The sequence below is a fragment of the Bipolaris maydis genome (genome assembly GCF_028858645.1).
Source record: "Bipolaris maydis strain C4 unplaced genomic scaffold PSV08scaffold_17, whole genome shotgun sequence".
Lineage (NCBI taxonomy): Eukaryota > Fungi > Ascomycota > Dothideomycetes > Pleosporales > Pleosporaceae > Bipolaris > Bipolaris maydis.
The window spans coordinates 298,403-314,490 of record NW_027093873.1 but is presented as its reverse complement, the minus strand read 5'-3'; the positions used below and the strand labels follow the sequence as shown (position 1 = coordinate 314,490).

Below are 16,088 nucleotides of genomic sequence, written 5' to 3'. Positions count from 1 at the left end.
CTGAGCCCTTAAACCCCGGCATATCGTCATAACATGCAGCCTTTGTGCGCACGCGGCCTCCTAAGCTTCGCTAAACAGACATGTCGGGAGAATAACGTACAGGGGGACATACGCCATGGTGGTGGGGCACCACTTTCAATATCAGGTACGCAAAGGCACAAAGTCTGGGAAAGCCTCGCAATTTGAATGCTGCCAATGAGATGCAACAACAAGGGCGCATGTCGCCTCGCCCTCGTACCACCCAAGCCCCTTTCTCTGCCCTCTATGCCATCAGCTAGCTCCTGCTGCTATCTCTTTCTTGACTCTAATTCCTTGCGCACACATACATGCCCGAGTCTTTTAGGCCCGCAGTCTTCTAGCGATATTAGACTCGACAACGGCCAACATGGCCCAGGCGTACATACGCGCCCGCTCTCGGTGCGTGAACCCCCCCAGATGCACCGTTAGTGACAGTGCACCAATCAAAGGAAACTGTAGTCATGCATACCAGCCATCTCACCGACTAGTCTCCCAACATGCTCAAGACAATGATTGCATCGTGACATGCCACCACTTTGGCCATAATATAGCAGTGCCAGATTCAGGCAGTTGTCTGCTCCACTGCAATTTTTTTTTAAAAAAAAAATAATGACGATGATAGTAGTACACAACACTTTGTCAACTCACTCAGCAACCCAAAAGATTGGCCAGCTCCTCCGCCGTCAGGGTGCTCTTTCTTCTTCGCGGTCGTCCACCAACCCTGGTCTTGGTTGCAGACCGAGGTGCGCGCTTGCCCATCTCCTCATTGATCATTTCGCCGCTGTCGTCCGTCTTCTTGGTGGGGCTGGCAGCCTTCTCGACTTCGGCTGCAGCGGCCGCTTCCGAGGCGTCTCGCAGTTTGTCTTGTACAGTTAGCTTCGGCGACGGCTCCTCAGGGTGCGCCCGTGGACTCGATAGGCGTTTTCTAGTCTGCTCAAAATTGTTAGATGCATGGTCTGATTAAACAAGCGCTGCTCATCCGCCGCATGACAAACAGACAGCGACAAGGAAAGAAGACTATGCTGCCCATATTCACCGTATGGTTCGTCAGCCTGTCATACGTACGCTTCGGGGTGTGCGATCATCTCGACTTTTCCGCCTTGATGCACGTTCTTCAGAAGTAGGTGGCTTGGCTGCTGAGCTGGAGCGGCTGGGCTTCTCCGCACCAACTAGGTCAATCCCAGACTCTTCTGCATTCTCATCTTCCACCTGACATGGCGTGTTGGGGATAGATGGTGAAAAGGCAACTTTTCGCGGCGATCGGCTCAGCGACTTGTTGCCATTGGATTCTCGTAGCGCTGCTGGAGTGGGTTGCAGCTTGATCTTGAACATGTCGGCGTTGTTCTTCTTTGGCGCCATGTCATCTGCCTCCGGGGAAGGGCGATGCTCGACTTCGCTCTGCTCGTCCTCGTGTTCTTGCGGAACATCTGTATCATCTACTTCCTCGTCGAAGACTGAACTAGCGGCTTCATCCTCCTCATCCTCCTCTTCTTCCTCCTCAATGATGGAAATGCCTTGCCTGTCAGACGTGTCAAGCCCTTGTCCAAATCCTAGGCCCATTCTAAGCTCCTCAAGATCGATGGTATCTCCATTGGTCATGCGCTTCCTCCAAGAATCCATGAGCATAAAGGACTCGCGCAATCGGGCCTCCATCTTTTCCCAGCCTGCGCGTAGCCTGTGAATCTCCTCTTCGCGCAACTCTACCTCTTCCACTGACACAAAGTTTGGATTTGTGAGCAGATTCTTCAGATTGTCAAGCACCGTGTCCATGTCATCTGCCAAGGCCTCATAGTTGGTGGGTAGTGTGTGCAACATGCCCTGTCGTGTACCCTCTTCGTCGTCGTCGTTGTCGCCAAATTCAGATCCCTCTTCCGAGTCGGCTCTTGCGTTTTGTTCCGACATGCCTTGCAGCTCCTTCAGCGTCAGGAGTGTGCTTCGTACAAGCCCAATAAGACTATCGTTCTCGTCGCTTAGGCTTTGGCTCAAGTGTGTCAAAAATTCAGTCGTCTCCTGTTTTAGGCTATATTCGGGGTCGTCGACATTGGGCGCATCCTCGCGCACGCTGCTTGTAGCCCCACCTAAGCCCATGGTGCCAGGGTTGATTGTGATGCTCGCACCGACAAGTCCTGTCTTGTTGCCCCTCTGTTGGCTTGTCAAATGGCTCTTTAGCCTCACAATCTCCCTGTCGCGCTTCCGAACGTCGTTTGTGCAAGTTGTGCGTACTTGATCCACGGTCGTTTTGAGTCGCTGCATCTCTGCACGCAACTTTCGTGCAGACGATTCGGCCGTAAGGAGAGCCTTGCGTGCCGACTGTTCCTGGGCCTGGGCAAGGGAGAGTTGCCGCGACAGGTCGTCATTGCGTGTATATTGCTTCTCGAGGGCGGCTGTCTGGCGCGTCGCATCCGCGCGCAGATTTCGCAGCGTGTCAGCGACGGACTCGCGATATTCTTGGTCGCGCTGTGTAATTATTAGAAAGTACAGCCCAGAAGAGCTCAAGGCCAACATACATCGCGCTTTAGGATTAGGTCGTGGATCAAGTTGATAATCTGGGCCATGGTGGCTTCCTTCCCGCCCTCTCCCCTGGACGGGTGGGCAAACTCAATGGGCTTGCCATTGCGCAACAATCCCCGCGACAGCAGCAGGTTGTTAATGTAGGTCGATGCAGTCTTGAGGTTATATGACTCCATGGCGGTGTTCGGTTGTCGACGTCCGACGTAGGCGTGGGCGTGGACGCGACGTTGCGGCGGCTTGCTCTCGTCCAATGTTTGTTTACCCTGCGTGTTGGGTTCTAGAAGGAGCAACCGAGCCACCACACCCGGGCCGTGCTTCACCCGAGACCCTGGTTCCCGTTCTGCTGCACCCGCTTGCAAACAACTCAGATGACACTCGTATTCGATGTCCGTATATAGTGCCCGACAGCCGCTTCTCCACAACCATGCCATTGTCTTCCGACATCAATCGGCACCCACTTCCGAACACGCTGGTGTCACACAAATCACGTCACTAAGCAAACCATCTCTAGCCCACAGTGAGCCCGTCTGGTCTGCTCTAGTCATGTCAAGTCATGTCTTCCACGATCTATGATGAACTTCGGCTCAGCCATAAAATTCGAATCGACCGCTAGATCGCAGGGATTGTAGGGCCTTCGGTCGCTTTTGTCAGTTGACCCAGACTATTCGATGCTTGTGTAGATTGCCACGCACGCCTCAAGTCAGCCCCCGCGTCATCTCTATTGGCATTTTAGACTGCGATAGTTAGGCTAAATTCCAGTTTCAGCTCGCGATAGAGATATCGAGACAACTTGCATCTAGTCTGACCCACTTTCTATCTCGCTTCCGGCAACTCTCTCGGACTTCGTTGCTGATCTTTCCTCAAAGCTGTCCTGTGTTCCTGTGTTTGGTAAAGAGGCTTCTACTTTCCAGTGTACACATGTATGTCGTGTCCAAGCCACAGAATTTTCTGTTCTCTTCAGATCATGTTACATTTCGAGATCGAGACCGATTTTGGCACCCACATTTCGGCCTATTCTCGAGACTTGAATCGACGTTATATGATGTCCTTGTATATATTTGACACTTTTCTCGGTCTTTGCACAGAGACAGCAAGGCTTGTTTCTCATTTTGGCACTCCTCCATCTTAATCCTTCCGATTTTGTCCACCATGGCCGGCCTCGCATCCCTAGTCAGTGCATTGCTACTAGGTGCCCAGACCGCTTACGGTCTCCCCTCAGACGCCACTACTCAGGCCTGCAATGAGATAGCCAACTCTCTGCCCGGCAAAGTCCTGAGTCCAGGACTTCTCTCAGTGGAATATCAGCATGAGACACAACAGTACTGGGCTACTAATCTTCGTGAAATCAAACCAGCATGTATTGTACAGCCCAACTCTGCTCAGGATATTTCTATTGTTATCAAAATCCTGAACAAGTACCCGACAGTCCGCTTTGCTACTCGCAGTGGTGGTCATGACCCTAACAAAGATCATTCTACTGTTGAAGATGGTGTCCTCATCACCATGACCGACTTGGTTGGAGCAAGCTATGACGCACAGGAGGATGTAGCCTATGTCCGGCCCGGAGGAGAGTGGAATGACGTGATAGGTGATCTCGAGCAAAGCGGGGTAGCCATTGCTGGTGGAAGACTTGGTATAGTCATATATGCGCCTTTGTAGGATTTTTGCTTACTCAATCCAGGTCTCGTTGGTGTTGGTGGCCTACTGTTAGGGGGAGGTCTCTCCTTTCTCAGTGCTCAAGAAGGCCTTGCCGCCGATGTCAGTCGCCGACCGATGCTAGGCGGACATCATGCTGACAAGTGCTAGAACATTATCGAATGGGAGACAGTCATGGCCAATGGCTCCATTGTAAACGTAAATGCCGCAAGACATCCAGACCTCGCACAGGCCATGCGTGGTAGCAGCAACAATTTTGGCATTGTCACACAATTCAAAGCTAAAGTTCATCACATGGACGACGTCTGGGGCGGGTCCTGTTCATACGATGAGACAAAGGCAGACGAGCTCTACGCTGCGCTACATGAATTCGCTGGTCATGGTGCCGAAGATCCCAAGGCTGCCATTATATTCACTGATCTGGTACTTGGCGTTGGAACGAGGTCAAAACTCATATACTACTTTTACGACAACCCTGCACCGCCCACGTCCGGTCCTTTCGCCCAGTTCTTCAACATCCTCAATCTGACTTGCGTACCGAAGAGGCAGAAGTATTCTCAGCTGGTAATTCTCGACATCTGTGCCACTGTTAAAGTCACGTGCTAACTCCATGTAGCTAAAAGCCAATGGTGAACCGATTCGCCTCTTGAATGCTCGTTCTTTCTTCCGCGTGAGTGTTCAAGCTTTATCCTTTTTCCAGCAATAATCTAATCATACAACAGACTGAAACCATCCCATACATCGCCTCTCGCCCACAAATGTACAAGGAGATTAGTGACAAGCTCGCCAAGACCACTGCCCTCTTTTTGAATACTCCTCCTGTCGCCCGTGGCATTCAGTTCAGCGTTGACTTCCAGCCTCTTCCCTCTGCAATTGGCAAGAAATCAGCGGCCAAAGGCGGCAATGCCATGGGTCTCGGTGCTTCTGATCCTGACCGCATAGTTCTTATCTTCCAAGGAGCTTGGAACTTACCATCAGACGACGAAGCTGCTTTCAAGATTGCCAGAGAAGTTACGAGTTGGCTAGACGAGGTTGTACCGCAGTGGATGGCAGAAGCAGGCATGCCCCTGGATACGTACCTACCGCTATTCTTGAATGATGCTATGTATGACCAGCCTGTTCTACAAAGCTATCGGGATTATGAGAAGTTCAAGGCATTGCAGAAGAGCGTCGATCCTGACGGCTTGTTCAGCACGAGGACTGGCGGATTCAAGTTCTGAGTTGTTGTTTACTCGGAATACTCTTATTGTATATAATAACGAACGTAGAAACACTCAGGTGTTAATGTGATAACTTCACATCCTCAATGTATTATTCTCTTTTCGTAGTGTGGCTCGACCTGTCTAGGAAGGTGCTCTTGACATAGCGGGGGCCACTATGCTGTAAGCGGGGTAGTGTCCTTTTCTGACTCCTCATCGCAATTGCCTGCTTGTTCTAAAGCGACAGCAACCAGAAAGCAAAAATCCCTGCCCCCAATTTTCAAAGACATCATACCAATTACCATGGCTCAAGCTTCTGAAATACACAGCTACCAGCACGAAGATGCTTGGAACGTTGATTGGCTGCGTGTCGACGACGTCCACGAGCTCTACTATCAACAGTACGGCAAAAAGAGTGGAAAACCTGGTATGTATTGTAATGAATCTCTGTAATATTTTCGTATTCCAACCCCATCCAGTAATCTACCTCCACGGCGGCCCCGGCGGAAACTGCTCCAAAGGCAACACAGTCTTCTTCAACCCATCAGAATACCACGTGATACTCCTCGACCAACGCGGCTGCGGCCAATCGCGCCCCAACGCCAGCACAACCGCAAACACGACCTGGGACCTCGTCTCGGACATCGAAGCCCTCCGCAAACACCTCTCCATCCCCAAATGGCACATGGTCTTCGGCGGCTCCTGGGGCTCCACCCTCGCCCTCGCCTACGCCCAGACACACCCCGAAAGCGTCGGCAGCCTCGTCCTGCGCGGTATGTTCACCGTCCGCGATCTCGAGCTCAGATGGACGAACTACCCAGGAGGCGCCAGCATGCTTTTCCCGGACCGCTGGGACGACTTTATCAATTTCCTCCCTGAAGACGAGCGCGCCGACCATATTGCTAACTACCACAAGCGCCTCATGTCCGACGACACAGCCATCTCGCATCCCGCAGCCGCGGCCTGGAATACCTGGGAGATATCCATCAGCACCCTGTATCCGGATCCCAATGCGATGAAGAAGCTCAAGGAGCCAGAGTATTTGCTTGCACATGCACGCATTGAGATTCACTATTTTACGAACAAGGCGTGGTTGGAGGATGGGCAGTTGTTGAGGAAAGAGAATGTGGATAAAGTTAGACATATCCCGACGACGATTGTGCAGGGCAGGTACGATGTGGTTTGTCCCCCGATTACGGCGTGGGAGTTGCACAAGCAGTGGCCGGAGAGTAGACTGTTTTTTATTGATGATGCGGGGCATAGTGTTATGGAGCCGGGGACGAGGAGGAAGTTGACCGAGGTTTGTGACGAGTACGCCAATCTGGTGGTTTAGATAGATATTGCAGTCTGTTAGAAATGAGAGACTTGCCAGTGTTTTCATGTTCAAGGCTTGGATTGACGGGTAATTAGTGTTTGCATTCGTGGCAGGGTCTCGATTAGATCTGCCAAGAGCAGGAGCTCAGTATGACTACGAAGATGTCTGAATATTGACGTGTGTTCATTGGAACGAGGCCCCAAAAGTAAAGGCTTTGAGGCCATAATTAGGGTCAATTCATCACTTGAAGCAATGCAAAAAAAAAAAACAGCCAGTTCACGTAACCATATATATATATTCCAAAAAGAATTATTGAAAGAAAGAGCGACCATGTATAAACAATCGATTACAGCAGAAGAAAAGAATCGCACCAGAGACGGTTCCTGCTGAAGGGAACCGCTCCTTCTTTTTCCCATCACAACATGGTGGTGACTAAACCACTATCCATTATTCATATTTCTGCCAGAACCAATATCTTCAATGATAGTCGCCAGACAAGTTCCCTTTAGGCGGGCGCTTTCGATTGAAAGGGGGGAGATGCCAGGCTACTTAATTGACGCTAAGACCCTGGTAGGAGTTGATGCAGATGTCGAGGGTGCCAATAAGACTGTTGGTCTGATCCTGGAGGTCAGCAGCATGGGACTCGGCGACGTCGATGATGCCGAAAGCGATGGTCTGAAAGGTAGAGTTAGTAACAGTGTTTTGAGCTTCTAAGCGAGGACGGAGAAGCGGTATTGACTTACGTCGACAACGTTCTCGAGCTGTCTGAGGACAGCTGCGACAGGCTCGCCAATGACGGGGACAGTTTCAAAGAGTCCAGCCTTGCCGATGAGGATGTTCAAGAGAACCTGGTGGACGCGGACAAACTATTTTTTTTGTTAGTTTCTGTTCATTGCGAGGAGGCATTGTACTCACTTCGCGGAATGCGTCGAAGATGGCGTCAGATTCGGCACCAGCCTTGATAGGCTGAGTGCCCTGCATCTGAGTGATGGCAGCAGTGGTAGTGGAGATGATGTCGGTGAAACCAGCAATGATCTGGGGGAATGGTCCCTGGCCAATGACGATGAGAGGTCCGTTAATGATAGTGATGGACTGAGCAGGTGCTTGGAGAGCCTGGCTCTTCGAGGTGAGCATCCTGATGTTGTCGACCATCTGGGCAGGAGTGATAGCCGCAGAAATGGGAGCAGCGAGAGCCAGAGCGGCAGTGAAGATGTTGCGCATGGAGACCATTTTTGCGGTTGTAAAAGAAGCTTTTGTTATTGAGCTTGGGGTGAGTGGTGAGAAGGTAGTAGTGAGGATTGTAGATGGAGCTGGATGATGAGTTGATTCTGTCGAGGACTGGAGGGCTTTTATACATCTGGTGCTGTCCAAGTGTCAATGTAGACACTCGCTGTAGTTTACCACAATGTCTAAAGGCAAACGCCACTAGGAATGTCGATCTCCCAGATGCATCTGTTGAGATGTCGATCGTAGCAACTCATCGGTAGTCGGCGAGGCGGTGTTACTGGTGATAGGTGCCAAATCACCATGGGCATAGCGCCGTCAGCCCCGTAGCTGGGTTGATGTTCACGTTTGTTCTTTGTAGCTTACTCCACGGGGGCCACGCTTGATTGGACCAAAAGGAGATTTCTATGCCCTAATCTTTGTAGAAACAGCAAAAGCATTTGAACCAGAACTTGTGGTTCTGTGATCATGAAGTTCCTCAGAGCCTACACTGACTTTCATCATTTTTACCTCGGACTCTTTAGAGAGTATCCTCCCCAGCGAAAACAGGTTCCATAGACATTATGATCATCGCAGGGGGCTGAAATTATTAGCACTAACACATGTTAGCTTGCAGAGTCTTTGGTAACTCAGCTGCACAACTCATCGCCAAGTACTCTTTGTGGGTAGAAACTAGAGCATTGACATAAAGATTTTCGGACCCTTGCTCTCCCGCCCCTCGCGATTGCACCGTGCACCACTCATAGCCTAGCATTGTGCATGTCCTCCTCGATTAGCGTCCGAATTAGCGATATAACATGAAGATCTTGCCGGTTTTCCGCCATGCCTAATTGACACAGTACTAAATTCGGGCAGAGCATTCCCACTCATGTGCATGTGTGCATCATAGCCTGTAGACGGCGTGCTCCCCTCCATTTGCCTGGACGGAATCGGGAATGTCACAGGGCACGTGCTAGGGCACAGGGCTTGTATGTGGCTGCAGGCACGGGACGGGACGAGCCCTCCCATCCTTTTGCTGCCGAACGCCGTAACGGAAGCTCTCGGATGAGATGTTGCTACGTATCGCAAAGACAGGCAGGTGCTGCTTTGATCAGTGTCTTATGATGCTGAAGACACTGCAGTATTGTTCTGGGTCTTGCGCTGCAATGTAAACATGATTCAGGGTGTCTTGTGAGGCGGATGGGGCATTGTCCTATGTGGAACGCCAAGATGAATCGTCAGGAGTTGAGCACTTGCTTTTGAAGAAACCCAGGTGGATCGAACTGCACTAAGATCGCGGCTTGGCGATGTAGCCGGGCGAATCAGACGACATCTGCCGATGCGGCGAAATCGCACGCATATGTCATCGTGGCAGCGAGTCAACTTCCTGTACGATCGTCGTCTGCCTTGACACGTTTTCACATGTGCTGAACGAATAGGTACAAGCTGAAGAATATAGTACAGATTTGACTGCAGATGGTTTCCAGTCCGTCAACCCCAGATGTGTCTCTCAGCATCTCTTCTTCACCACCAGTCGCGAGACAGCTACCTGCGGCCCCCTTTTTCCCACAGTAGTGAGACTTTTTCGGGAACGCATGCCCGCTGGTACACACGGAACGAGCTACTGGCCCGCCAGGGTCTGCTCGGCAGGGTCAGTTCGCGGCTGGCTCCCGCTCGCTACGGCAATCAAACGTGCCGCTTGCTATGTTCTCACAAAAAGAAACCGAGACAACAAAAGTAACGCAGCTTTGCCCTGATAGGATGATGCGAAAGCTACTCAGCTTTGAACTAACAATAGTCGGCAAAGGATGCCGATAGCCAGTGATGCACGCATGCCGTGAAAACAAAACACAATGAGCGATTGGAAGCATGCCGAGGGGCCCGAATCACAAGTGGCTGAACAGCTAAGACGGAAACTGACCGAGCTAAGTCTTTGTCGTCGAATCGGGTTTTTCTTCTTATAACATCCCGCAGAACTATTACCTAAAGAAGTGCGGTGGTGGCGACGGAACAACGGTACCCTGCTGAACTTTCAACATTTGTTGCACGTCAATCATAGAGTAGTACTACCTACGTAGCTTTCCAGAGTTAGGTGTAGACGCAGAGTTGACGATGCACATGCACATGCAGCCAGAGGCATCAACTAAAGACACGGAAGTCCGTTCCCGGAGCACACTGTCTTGCATATGAATATTCTCTAACCTGCTTTGGGAGGTGTCACATGTCGTGGCTAGCTCGAACCCCGGGTCTGGGATCCAGTACTTTTTCCAGGAGCAAGATGCCAGCCGTGTTACTAAGAGCAACTACAACTGTTTGGACTTCCAGTGTTTTTTTTTTAATTTCCGGACAAGGCCTATGGATCCAGAAGAGCCTAATTGTTGTGTTTGCTTGTTGCATCTAGTCAGCGAAACACCATGGCGTCGACTGCTCATTAGCCAAGAAAACTATACGCGCCAGTGTGGGACATGCCGATCACACTGCGGTCTAATATTGAAAGCAACTGTATAGGGATAGTACATATTTGATTGCTGTGGCGTTAGAAACAATGATGTCATAATAGACTAGAGTTACTCTGACAAACTCTATGCGAGTGAAGTATTGGAGCCTCACCGATGGACGTGTCAGAGTAGCAGCACGATTAGTGTTCGTTTAGGCGCTGACTCAATCCTAGAATCGGTATCAACGCTAGCCACGAAGCATGTTGGAAATTCTTCCAACGTGCCTGGGTCGTCTTCCGGATCTCACTGATGCGCAGCTTTTGGGCGCAGCAACTGTAGCACTGGAACGACTGCAGATGAAATTTTCTATTTCTTGCATCTCGGCAGCCTTTTAATGATATAGCACTGAATCACGTGTTTGGGGTGTTCAACCGAACGTCAGATGCAGTCGAGACTCTTGTACAGCCCGTCATCGCCAAGTTCAACCCTGGAAACAACATCAGCAACTTCGTTGCTATCTGCTCTACCACTTTTGCCTTTGATAGTTACATCTCTTTCTGTTTTAGTATCCAAAGCGACAACGTTGCAGGTAGCGAAGGTATCATCCTCCCACCTACTTAGTCGCAATGAACTCGTCTCAACACTCCATTCAGGCATCATTCACCACATTTGCTTTGCAAGGTAGGCCTGGGGTACGCAATACGCCTGGAAAGCGATATGTGCTTTGCATCACAGCTGGCGTTCCACGTACCTGCATTTTGTCTCCGAAGGTGTATCGGTCGACTCCTCTACTACTGGACTAGTAAAACAGAGTATGTTCCCCATGACGGCTCATTTCTGTTGGCATGTTTGAGGAGGGATGGTTCGAGTTATAATATAAGCATTGGAGGGCTGTCCCTGGTTGCCACACCAGCCGCTGAGGCTAGGAACTGGTAGTGTAGCTGAGAATATTCTCCCACATATCTTACAGTAGATCCTACTGTGTGAAAGTTAGAGCCCCTATCCTGATACCAATTGGCAAAACATCTTGCTCAGGTGCTTCTCTAGACATGGTCTCTGTTGCAATGTTGTGCATTTAGGTATGCCTGATGGCTTTGATATTTTTATAGGCTTTCGCGAGCGCTCAGCTAAAGGATGGGTGCGAAAGTTGTTCTAATATAACACAGCTGACTCTTCTGAGACCTAGCAAAGTCTCAAGATCGATTGCTATTTCTTCACCTCAGCCTTCCGATGGTTGGAAAGGCCCACGGAATTGTAGCAGTTTTGACCAAAAGGTCTGTACTTCGACAGTGGCAAGACTGCACATTTCCTTGTCGATATTTCAGAGACTCCGGTCGGGATCTGCTGGTGTCGTCTCGGAGATAGAAGCCTATAAACATCACGTATGAACGAAAAGGTGGAAATCCAAACCAGCACGAATGTGTCTGCCTTGGATAATCTGGCTACGGTAGAGAGATCTAGGTAGCCTAAGCAGCGTTTGAGAATGCTTAGTGATCCATGAGAGTTTAAAGCGGCGACATCGCTAGTGGGGCAGGCATGCTTAGCACATGTTAGTCTCCCGCTTTTCTCGTATCCAAATACGCGCACGCCATCTCCTCGTATTCAAATACGCGCGCCCTCTCACAAACAACATCCTTTCTCCTTGCTTACCCGCCAGATGTCATCCACGCAATCCAACACAGCATCGCTTTCTGCGAATGAAGGCGATCATATCGTTAAAAGGACAACAAGACGATCACACCGAAAATCGCGCGCTGGTTGTAAAAATTGCAAGGCGCGCCGCATCAAGGTACGGCAAGTATGAGGCCTTGCAAACCCTGAACAAAGTCAATAGGCTCTGCAGAAATGGAGCTTAGTAAGATGAGAAGCCGCAGATGATCTGTAGGAAGCACCTGGGGCCCGGCTTCTAATGTATTGGCTATCGTAAGAAGAAGTTATTAACACAAACGTTTGTAGTGCGACGAGAAAAAGCCAGGTTGTAGTAACTGTGAGTATCGAAAAGTACGTTGTGACTTCATCCAACCAGCGGCTTCTCCACCCGGGCATCGTGAAGCAAGCGGCCTCAGTTCCATTCCTAGAGAGCTGTCTATTTCCGAGATCGAGCTCGCGTACCACTATACAACATCAACCTGCTTCACCCTCTCAGCATGGTCTACTGGAGGTGTCTTCCGGCAAAACCAAATGGCTGAAATCGGATTCAAGAATCCATACGTTCTGCACTTGATGCTTGCATTCGCAGCAGTGCATCTGGCACACTACCGTCCGCATCGCAAGGAGGAATACGCCGCGATGGCAGACCATCACTACGAGCGCGCTCTGGTTTTGGTTACACCACAGATTGCAAACCTAAATCCCGAGAACTCTGATGCAATATTGCTTGCCGAACAATTGATATGTTTTATCAGCTGGGGTCGAGGTCCGCAACCTGGGGAATACCTCGCCTTCGGACGAGACAAGAAATCAGATTGGTTGGTCATGTTCCGCGGCATTCGAGCAACCTTCTCAAACGTTCAATTTCTGCAATCTGACAGTATACATGCATCTACAGCAAATGGAATATTACCCTCGTTGCCCGCCCTAGACGTACCCGAGGAATACGAGAAGCAGCTCGATAGCGTGATGGAGCTTGTGAGCGTTATGTCAAAAGACACACCTGGTTACGAGGACGATATCAAGGCCGTCCGTATCCTTCGAGAGATGTACGACAACCGGTATCGAAATGGTGAGAGTGAGTACCATGTATCTTTTGGGTGGCTCTACCGTGTGACGGACGACTTTCTTGAGCGGCTGCAGGAGCGCGGCCCCATCCCCATGATCATCTATGCACACTTCGTGGTCCTAGTCCGTATTTTAGAACAGTTTTGGTACATGCAAGGATGGACACATCACATCATGAGCGGGATCTGGGACTTGCTGCCTAGAGAGCACAGAGCTTGGTTGGAGTGGCCCATCAAGAGAATAGGTTGGGTCAAACCATGACATGGCCAACGCTCGGTACAGTCGCGATAACCATGACTAGCTCCCACCTCTCCTTCATTGCGTGCCCGGGTAATCCCCATAACTTTTTTTCCCCTCTATCCTCGCCTTGCTACACCACCAATCCCCTTTGACGCTCACACTCACCAATCGCCGCGCTCGCTCGCTCTAGTGTGGTTTGTGGGCACGCGATCCGCAACAGGTGCCTCACAACGAGCCTGTTTCACGCTCACTTTCACCACAATGGCGGCAAACGCAGCCCACGCCAAGCCGAGAAAAAAATCTCTTTATTCTGTATTCAAAAGCTTCGCAATTGTCTACAATCCACAATCCACTTCAACCAACTGCAATCAGCCTTCTACTGTAGTTCTCTTGCTTACCCCCTTCCTCTACTCCGCCACCCTACGCCATGGCACACGCAAGCTCCGCCGCTAACCCACGCTTGGGTCAGCGTCGCACCTCCTCTACTTCATTTCAATACGATACAAGGAATGTCAACGGCTGGGATGATATCTTCAGCGGCTTCGACATCACCGACCCAGCTAAGCAGAAAGTCGTCAAGGATCAAGCGGAGAAGGTCCTGCTAAAGGTAAACCCTAAGCTTATTAAGTACCAAGGCAATTATGGCCAGATAAAGCTACAAGAGCATGTCAAGAAGGCGTACGATCAATTTCCAGAGTTCTGTTATGCGCCAACTAAGTGGAGAACCTTGGCTATAACAAAGTTGCTCGGCATAGCTAGGTCGAACTTCCTACGAACAAAACGTGGCCAAGCATACATAAAGAATGAGCGGCTAGATAGGAGTGGCTTAGGTGATGACGGCCACAGGAAACGGAAACAACATGTTTCTCCGGATTCGGACAACGAAGGACCACACACGATAAAGCGTAGACGAGCCGAGCATAGCGACGACCAGGACAACGAAGAGGACGAGGATGCGGGCGACTCTGACGACAGCGATGCTCTTACGGCCGGCATCAGTGTACTGGGCATACAGGACAAGGAGCGTCGGCGGGCAAAGAGTGCTACCAACGCTGCGGATAGCAAAATGCTGCACCTTATTCATTGCTCTTCCGGCAAGGTTATGGGCATAGTTGAACTAGCATCCATCTCCTATGGGCCTATCGCGCGCTGGGAGACGCTCGTAGACGAAGTAAAGGCTTACGAGGATCTCCTCGGGTCACCCTTTACGGGCTCCCTCTACGTCTCCCCACGCGACCACCAGAACATGCCAGTGAGGATCCAGGGCAGCTTGCTCGCGGCACTGAAGGAGGTCGAGGATGGGATAGACGTGCGCATATCCACTGCACCCCGAGTGAGGACACGGAAATGATGGACGCGAACGCGAACCCCCGACCCTCCCCTTTCTTCTTCGCAGCAGCCAGCACCACCAACCAACAACGCAGATGACCTAAGTACCGACAATGACATTCCCCCAAATAACACCTCCTATGATCCTTCTGGTGCACCCGAAACTCGCAATGTCGATGATAATGTGGATTTTGGAAATCCACGTCGAGCGCATTAGACAGTAGGCTTCTGCATCTATATTCCGCGCCAAGCGGCCAAGCGTCATGTACACTGTTGCGGCGAGGAGAGGTGCGGAGCCCAGGATGAGCATCATTTGGATTAGATAGGGTGTTCCGTTGCGGATTTTGTCGTGTGCCCAGGCGCGTCCGTAGTAGCCTGCTGCTTCGCCTGAGAGCGTCTTAGGAGTCTGAACGAATGCGGGGAAGGGGAAGAGGAGTTTCTAATACTTTTTTTGCTTACCTATACATCCGAGTATGAAGGGGATGAAATACCAGCTCCGATATTTGAACATAAGAATGATATGTGCTACAGCCATGATCCCGAACATGAACATGTATGCGTATCCAGCGCCAATTGAAGGGTTATGTGGAAACAAATCGAAACCAGCTTCTCCACGAGGAACGACGTATACTAAACACATGTTGTTGCTATTTTTCTTTTTCGCTGAGAATCTCAGCAAAGATACAGAGTAGTAACGAGGAAAAAAACGGAAACTGTACAGAGATCGTTTACATGAAAACATAGCAACACGAACAGAAATGCAACCTTTTTTGTTTCTGCACTGAGACATTGGTTTACAATTTATAGTGGAATTAGCTATAGTGTCAAAGGTCTCGTATATTGGAACGTATTCGTATTCTAAGAGCGTTACTAACCCCCCTTGCAAGTTGGTACCGGGGGACGATCACACAACGCACCGACCAACTAGCACTAACTACGTAGCAGTCAGTTATCGAGGCTTGAGTTTTTCGATCGATTTTGCAAAGTACTGTTCCAAGACCCGGGGGGGTTCAAAAATGGCGTAGAACGGGCTAATACCTCGTCTGCTCTACTAGTGTGCCAGTGCGTAGTGGTATGAGCAACTTTAGGTAAAACTATTGTGCGAATTCTGGTGTAAGAGTAGGACTGTCTGTGGAGTAAATAAAAGCATCGCAGTTAATGGGTTTTTTCAATACCGCTAGTACTGCCCTTTTCTGAATTTGCTTGGCTTTCTATTCGGGTACTATTAACGTCGTATGATCGAAGGTAAAAGGTGGGATCGTTTCCTCCGTAGTCAGACTCGTGAATCGGTACCATCTACACCCGTTCATTGTCTATGTATATCAAACTTAAAAGATTTTTTTTTTAAAAAAAAAGAAAGGACAATGTGTCGGCATCGGCATCGGCATTGACTACGTTCCTTTCTTTCATTTTTATCCTTTTTTGTCGTATCAAAAGCAAAAAAGAGGAGAAGAAGGCGTA

The 16,088-nt window shown here is 50.1% G+C and overlaps 6 protein-coding genes across 6 annotated transcripts; 4 read left to right on the top strand and 2 right to left on the bottom strand.

Moving 5' to 3' along the window:
• Positions 1-626: 626 nt before the first annotated feature.
• On the bottom strand, positions 627-2,705 carry PSV08DRAFT_412835 (Afadin and alpha-actinin-binding-domain-containing protein; the record flags this gene model as incomplete). The annotated part of the gene is made up of 3 exons (XM_014222384.2): positions 627-948; positions 1,084-2,475; positions 2,526-2,705. 3 exons carry the CDS (start codon positions 2,703-2,705, stop codon positions 667-669), a joined length of 1,854 nt encoding a protein of 617 aa, XP_014077859.1. The 3' UTR covers positions 627-666.
• A 913-nt stretch (positions 2,706-3,618) lies between these two features.
• Positions 3,619-5,512, top strand: PSV08DRAFT_211315 (uncharacterized protein). The gene is made up of 5 exons (XM_014222383.2): positions 3,619-4,162; positions 4,211-4,287; positions 4,336-4,749; positions 4,802-4,855; positions 4,908-5,512. The coding sequence occupies exons 1-5, from the start codon at positions 3,679-3,681 to the stop codon at positions 5,403-5,405; spliced, it is 1,527 nt and encodes a 508-aa protein (XP_014077858.1). The 5' UTR covers positions 3,619-3,678; the 3' UTR covers positions 5,406-5,512.
• Positions 5,513-5,626: 114 nt separating this feature from the next.
• On the top strand, positions 5,627-6,768 carry PSV08DRAFT_232041 (Alpha/Beta hydrolase protein). Its single transcript, XM_014222382.2, has 2 exons — positions 5,627-5,811; positions 5,864-6,768. Exons 1-2 carry the CDS (start codon positions 5,688-5,690, stop codon positions 6,715-6,717), a joined length of 978 nt encoding a protein of 325 aa, XP_014077857.1. The 5' UTR covers positions 5,627-5,687; the 3' UTR covers positions 6,718-6,768.
• A 409-nt stretch (positions 6,769-7,177) lies between these two features.
• On the bottom strand, positions 7,178-7,985 carry PSV08DRAFT_338669 (uncharacterized protein). Its single transcript, XM_014222381.2, has 3 exons — positions 7,615-7,985; positions 7,443-7,565; positions 7,178-7,374 (listed from the first exon to the last, which is right to left on the bottom strand). Exons 1-3 carry the CDS (start codon positions 7,927-7,929, stop codon positions 7,249-7,251), a joined length of 564 nt encoding a protein of 187 aa, XP_014077856.1. The 5' UTR covers positions 7,930-7,985; the 3' UTR covers positions 7,178-7,248.
• A 4,012-nt stretch (positions 7,986-11,997) lies between these two features.
• PSV08DRAFT_382330 (uncharacterized protein) lies at positions 11,998-13,319 on the top strand (the record flags this gene model as incomplete). The annotated part of the gene is made up of 2 exons (XM_014222379.1): positions 11,998-12,129; positions 12,297-13,319. 2 exons carry the CDS (start codon positions 11,998-12,000, stop codon positions 13,317-13,319), a joined length of 1,155 nt encoding a protein of 384 aa, XP_014077854.1.
• A 406-nt stretch (positions 13,320-13,725) lies between these two features.
• On the top strand, positions 13,726-14,649 carry PSV08DRAFT_232038 (uncharacterized protein; the record flags this gene model as incomplete). Its single annotated transcript, XM_014222378.1, has 1 exon — positions 13,726-14,649. One exon carries the CDS (start codon positions 13,726-13,728, stop codon positions 14,647-14,649), a length of 924 nt encoding a protein of 307 aa, XP_014077853.1.
• Between the last annotated feature and the right edge of the window lie 1,439 nt (positions 14,650-16,088).

Excerpts from the sequence above, each read along its gene's own strand:
- PSV08DRAFT_211315 (XM_014222383.2), top strand. The coding sequence starts at position 3,679 with ATGGCCGGCCTCGCATCCCTAGTCAGTGCATTGCTACTAGGTGCCCAG. Across the intron at positions 4,288-4,335 it reads AAGAAGGCCTTGCCGCCGAT|AACATTATCGAATGGGAGAC; the intron begins GTCAGTCGCCGA and ends GACAAGTGCTAG. Across the intron at positions 4,856-4,907 it reads ATGCTCGTTCTTTCTTCCGC|ACTGAAACCATCCCATACAT; the intron begins GTGAGTGTTCAA and ends ATCATACAACAG.
- PSV08DRAFT_232041 (XM_014222382.2), top strand. The coding sequence starts at position 5,688 with ATGGCTCAAGCTTCTGAAATACACAGCTACCAGCACGAAGATGCTTGG. Across the intron at positions 5,812-5,863 it reads CAAAAAGAGTGGAAAACCTG|TAATCTACCTCCACGGCGGC; the intron begins GTATGTATTGTA and ends AACCCCATCCAG.
- PSV08DRAFT_338669 (XM_014222381.2), bottom strand. The coding sequence starts at position 7,929 with ATGGTCTCCATGCGCAACATCTTCACTGCCGCTCTGGCTCTCGCTGCT. Across the intron at positions 7,566-7,614 it reads TCTTCGACGCATTCCGCGAA|TTTGTCCGCGTCCACCAGGT; the intron begins GTGAGTACAATG and ends CAAAAAAAATAG. Across the intron at positions 7,375-7,442 it reads AGCTCGAGAACGTTGTCGAC|ACCATCGCTTTCGGCATCAT; the intron begins GTAAGTCAATAC and ends TCTACCTTTCAG.